The 6076-nt window shown below is 42.4% G+C and overlaps 1 protein-coding gene across 1 annotated transcript; it reads left to right on the forward strand.

Moving 5' to 3' along the window:
- Window positions 1–804: 804 nt before the first annotated feature.
- LOC147439057 (uncharacterized) lies at window positions 805–2620 on the forward strand. Its single transcript, XM_086484993.1, has 2 exons — window positions 805–957; window positions 1111–2620. The coding sequence occupies exon 2, from the start codon at window positions 1127–1129 to the stop codon at window positions 2186–2188; it is 1062 nt and encodes a 353-aa protein (XP_086341119.1). The 5' UTR covers window positions 805–957; window positions 1111–1126; the 3' UTR covers window positions 2189–2620.
- Window positions 2621–6076: the final 3456 nt, after the last annotated feature.

A 6076-nucleotide genomic window follows, 5' to 3' on the forward strand; every position in this document is an offset into this window, starting at 1 on the left:
TGAACTCAAGCGTCAACAGAGTTAACTAATCACTACTCTAACCATCCCAACCAGAACTACTCGGTGGCCTTACATTATAAAAAAACGAATTGCGTCTGTCCTGCCTGCGCCCTTAGCTGGCGCCTCTTGCCTGCGCCCCTTGCCTTGACGCCACAAGGCTCCTTTCAGCTCGCTTCTCTCTCTACTCCTTCTATCGTCGTACGCCGTCGTGCCCCTTTACCTTCAAGGCATCTTCAATAGATTCCGATTAATGCATCTTTTTTCGAAATCGAGGGCAGATACTTGGGGATTAAGCTTTGCCTTTGTTTCTTGCGGGAAGGGACAAGCGGGACCTACTACAATCCTAGATAGTAGAAGGGCGTGTGAGAGAAAAAGATGGTGGGGGAGTAACTTATGGACCATTGGACCTACTACACGCACTCCCTAGCCTATGCAAATTTGTAAAAGAGAAAATGGGGCCAATGGCGGTTGTGTGTGTGTGTGTGTGTGTGTGTGTGAGAGAGAGAGAGAGAGAGAGAAGAGAGAGCTTAACTGACCTCTTGCAAGAAGCAAGGCACCCACACAACAGTTTATAATATACTACTAGGAGCAGCTTTCTGTAGAAGAAAGGGAAATACACCCACACCCACTCACTCTCTCTAGCTGTGGAGAGAGAGAGAGAGAGAGAGAGAGAGAGAGAGAGAGCCCTCACTTTACTGCCCACCTAATAAGTTCTAACCTCAGGAGTGGAAGGGAAGCAAATTTCTTTTAAACCATGGGGTACCTCCTTTATAGCATCAGGGCAAAGCTCTCTCTCTATCTCCCCCCCCCCCCCCCTAGTGTAATAATTATGAGCCACTCTTTCATGCATGCACTCTTAACACATTCAAGCCCTTTAGATTGTCAGCTCTCTCCCACTAATTTGGTTAATTAGGCTATATAATCTGCTTCGTATTGTTCAGCTTGTGATATATTTAGGTGTGGCAATCTTTCAATTCTAGCTTTTGCTATATTTAGCTTAATCTTTTGCTATACTTGATGCTATACAGCCCTTGCTTATCTCATTTTCTGCATCATTAATTGAGCTTAACCCATAAGTAATTTCCTCTTGCTTTTTGGACTTTCAATCAGAGAAGGAGGCCTCAATATGGGCAAATTGCTGCAAAAGCTTGTCAATGGAATAGCACCCTCCTGGTTCACCAAGGTTAAATCATCAGCAGGCTCTTCACCCAAGAAATTGGCGCTGCCTTTCTTCGGAGATGGAGGCAGCAACACTCCTAACAACAAGTCCGCCCCCCCTTCACCGACAACACCACCACCACCACCTGCGGTACCGGCCCTAATTGTGGAAAAGAGCACCACCATATCTCGGAGTTCCTCATCGATGCAACAAAATGAGTCCGATGCAGCTAACACTGATAGCCTTCATCCACATGAAGAATCCCATCACTCTGAGGATGTGTCAAAGCAGGACATATCTCGGAGCTTGTCATCGATGCAAAGAAAAGAGTCTGATGCAGCTAACGGCGATAGCATTCATGCACATGAAGAATCCCATCTCTCTGAGGATGTGAAAAAGCACTACAAGCCCCACAGCTTCCAATACATGATACTACTGGAAGATGAGATCTCACAACAATCTCAAAGCGGCTGCGGTAACTCAAATATTGCATCGGAGCCACATGGGCAAGCGATGGTCGAAAAGCAGAAGGTGATTCAGCTGCATATGCAAGGAGACAACTATCACGACGGTCAAGATGGGGGCCAGGAAGCTAAGTGTGACTCTGGGTATCATGAGAATGCCTATCAAGATATATTGCTGGGATTAAAAAGGAAGAGCCGATCGCTGCAAAGCGAGGATGGCGAAGATGACGTCGAAGAGGAGGAGGACATCGACTGGGGAGGCGGTGACATCAATAGGTGGGCTTGGAAGAGGTGGAAGGGAGAGAAAGGGATGATGAGCTGTGAGCTGCCAGAGGGCATATGCAGCATCGTAGGAAATGGTCGGGCGGTTGTGAAGCAGAGTTTGGAGCCCCATTTTACCCTGTGGGAATCCATGGTGGAGATGATAGTGGGCAATGGGCTGTGGGAGCTTGGCAACCTTGAGTTTCTCTTGTATTGCTACCTCAGCCTCAATGAACCCCACCTCCATCCTATCATCCAATCAAGTTTCCTTCGAGTCCTCAAGGACCTAGAAAGAATTTCATAAGCTTCAGACTTCTTTCTCTGCTGAATTTGGGAAGTTAAGATTTTGGCCGTGTGTAGGTATCTCTCTCTTTTCGGGTGAATGCAAGGTCGCAAGGTTGCGGGTTTTGACTGCAACGATCGATGTGGAGCGAAATGCTATCTGATGGATCCCTGTACAAGGTTGGATTTTGGCGCAAATGCGTCGTTCTGTGGAGATTACCGAGTATAAGTGCACATCAAGGCTAGTAAGGACCCTCCACTTTTGTATAGTGAAAGCATAGCCCTTGATCAATATCCTGTAGCTGGTAAGGATCCCCTGCACCCATTTGCACCAAATATACAGGCAATGAAATTCATATATGATAGCCAACACATGACATGCAGGTGGCACTTGAGACTAAACTAAGAGCTTCATAGCACTGTAAGAAGAGGTTGCCAATGATGTTATTGACTATTCCGTGTTCTCCGTCCTTGGGCGAGCAAGCCAACATCGATCGAGTGCTGCTCGATTGCAATTACACAACAAATACATATGATGTGTGTTAGTGCGGCTGAAATTGCATCACCTTCATGCAGAAAGTCTCTCTTCCATATGCATCACAAGTAGATTTAGAAATTTTCTCATGTAGGAAAACGGAGTCTTTCTTAGTGTTTTTCATACAATGCATAACATCATGAGCTTCTGCTCGAGATATACCGCATACCTAGCTAGGTACGATTGGGGGCAGGGGACCCCTTCCCCCGCACGGGGCCGACGGTCCCCTGCCCCCAATTGTACCCAGCTAGGTATGCGGCGCCTCCCTCATAGAAGCTCATGATGTTGAAGTAAGTCACAATGTGAAAAATATTGTGAGAATTTGTCCAAAACTTCTTGTGATAGAAGACATTAATAAGTCCTCAATGTAATGAGCAGCCTCCCTTCCTCACAACCGACATATGCGCATTCTCTTTTCCTTTCCTTTTTCTTTTCTGCAGAGAATTCGTTTCTTTTTCTGTAATTAATGTAGCTGTCTTCTGCAAGGTTTTCTCCTTGAAAAACTTTGAAATTGATGCATCTGAGATTTGAACTCAGTGCACCAAAGAAAAGCTTTTAATTGATGCTAGATAATTGGGAGAAATTCCTTTCGAGGACCATACACAAATCCTTTCTCCTAAATTTTCCACACAAAAAAAGGCTTTTACAAGGGTGCTTAAGTGAAAAATTAATGTGCCATGCGGGTGTGGTGACAGTGCTCAAAACAAAAAAAATTGTAGTGCTTATCTATACTAATAGATAAAGGGGGAGGGAATCCCCCCCGCCCCGCGCCATGCGTCAGGGTCTCCTGCATCCTGCAAGTGTCGCCTACAACGTCCGGGAACACAATGACGTAGAGAGAGAGAGAGAGAGAGAGAGAGAGAGAGAGAGAGAGAGGCGACGAAGCCGCCAGCTATACTAGTATAGTATAAAAATTGAGATAATTAGATTGAGCTTCTGCACCAATAGAAACCTAAAATTGACTCCACTGTCCAAAAAACTTCATCTGGAGAACCATACACTACATGATTTTTCAAACACAATTTCAAAAAATTGAGCTAAATTGTATTATTTTTACACTATTTCCCTCAACATCTAGGTTGCGTTTTTACTTTTCCTCTTCCTCTTAATTGACATTTTTAAATTTAAAGCGGTATATTGTAAACTGAGATCAGAACATTGATTGACACCCTTGGTGCTTGCATTTATCTACCCACATAAGCACCACAAGCACACTTTGGTGCTAGGGATGCTTTTTTACGTCGCTTGAGAGATCAAAACCGCGTCACAACCAGCGTCGCGATAGAACCGTCACTTAAGCAATGCTTAGCGACCTCAAAGCGTCGTATAAACGACGTAGCAATGTGTTTATAAGCGACGTCTGCCATTGCTTAAGCAGCATATATAATAACCATTTAATTGCATTGTTTATGCAACGTACAATAAAATACGTCATTTAAACGACGTTGTTCCTTTTTTTTTGACACAAATCTATCGGGCTTCCAAGAGCTACACCATATATGTGTTTAAGGCTCTCTCTCTCTCTCTCTTTCTCTGTCTCTCTCTCTCTCTCTCTCTCTCTCTCTCTCTCTCTCTCTCTCTCACACACACACACACACACACACACACACACACACACAAGACTCTCGTTGGATAGATCTTTAAGGTCTTTTGGGATATTTTTTTATGACGTTAAAATTCTATTCTTCTCTCTCTCTCTCTCTCTCTCTCTCTCTCTCTCTCTCTCTCTCGGGGAGGTCACCTAATAAAAATGTAATCTATCACATGAGTTCAACAGAAGGGTATTTAAAGTTCTTGAAACTTACAGAAATATATATACAGAAGGGCATTATTTTTTCAAATTTGAAAAAAACCTACAGGTTTTTTTAAAAAAGGGTACATTCACAGATAAGGGGTTTTACAAACATGTTTTCAATGCACGTGATATGGTAGTTTTACACATAGTGAACCCCCCGAGCTCTCTCAACAAGATTCCAAGCGGAAAGTACGCATTGTACATACACTACAACAAATTAAAGACAACCGGTGAACTTATGAAAACACAAAATCGAAAGTATGAATGATTATGGTATGGTGTTTTTTTCCTTGATACTATGCGATTACAGAAAAACAATTGAAAGAAACTGAAAATGAATGAAAAAACTTGATTTGATTTTGAATGATCATCACGGTATGGTCGTTTCTTCCTTGATACTATGTGATCACACAAAAAACGATTGAAATAAACTGAAAATAAATGAAAACACCTGACAATATAAACAAAAATAATTGAAACAAACTAACTTTTAATGAACAAACTTAACAATACTATACTACAAGTAGACTAGAACTGACTGAAGCAGACTGAATATATAGATTATCAATGTATGTATATATAGTGCAATGTTAACACCCAAAAAGGATCATCTATCTAAATGCCGCTACGGCTATGTTTCAGTGTCGGACTCGTCCAAATGATCCTCTTGTCCCCCAACACGTGAATTCTATCTCCCAGCGTGTGAAGATGCTCCAGTGCGTGCTCACTCCTCAACTATCCTCCTACCCTCCTCCTCCTTTCTCGCAACAAGCTCGAGATCTCTCTCGCCTCCGTGAGCCTCTTGCATAGCTCGCTCCTCGACTATCCTGCTACCCTCCTCCTCCTCTCTCACCAAAAAGCTTGAGATCTATCTCGCCGCTGCCGTGAGCCTCTTGCATTCATAAAAGTTAAATTAAATCGATTAACAAATAAAAATTAACTTAGAAATAATTTAAACTTAAAGGGATTACAATTATTACTCACAAAAGGGCATGCTGATGGAAGGATGTGCTGCAAGGCTCTGTATCCCTGGTATGTCGCCATCTCAATCTCTTCTGGAGTCGGAGATCGACCATAATCTTTGGTCTATACAAAGCAGATCCAAAGTTTTGGGTTATTCTTATTCACATCATTTAAAAACTATGCTATGAAGGTCTATAACTATATACTTACGAAAGTTACTATGAAGCTATCCTTGCCCATGCTACCCAAGTGAGACGTGTGGCCGCTCGCCACTCTAGCTTGTGCTGCATCCTACATTGCATTCATTGAAAATAAACTTCTTATTTTTTAATATAAATTAAAATTCCTCTCGTACTCCATCGCCTCCATATTATAGCCATGGAGACTACTCTCATATGATCGGACATGAAGAGCCTTCAGAGAGAGCGCCTTCAGTTTATTATACCAACGCTGCAGACCGAGATCAACCTATGATTATATTCTTTCTTCTAATTTATATTTATTTAAATTCTTATAGCTAATTCTATCAATAATATTATAAGTAATATTTCACATGTAGGGACATGCATCTCTAGTTGATGATGAGGATACCATCTATTATCAAATTGCTCCTCATT

Source organism: Adiantum capillus-veneris, chromosome 16 (assembly GCF_014529385.1).
Source record: "Adiantum capillus-veneris isolate H3 chromosome 16, ASM1452938v2, whole genome shotgun sequence".
NCBI lineage: Eukaryota > Viridiplantae > Streptophyta > Polypodiopsida > Polypodiales > Pteridaceae > Adiantum > Adiantum capillus-veneris.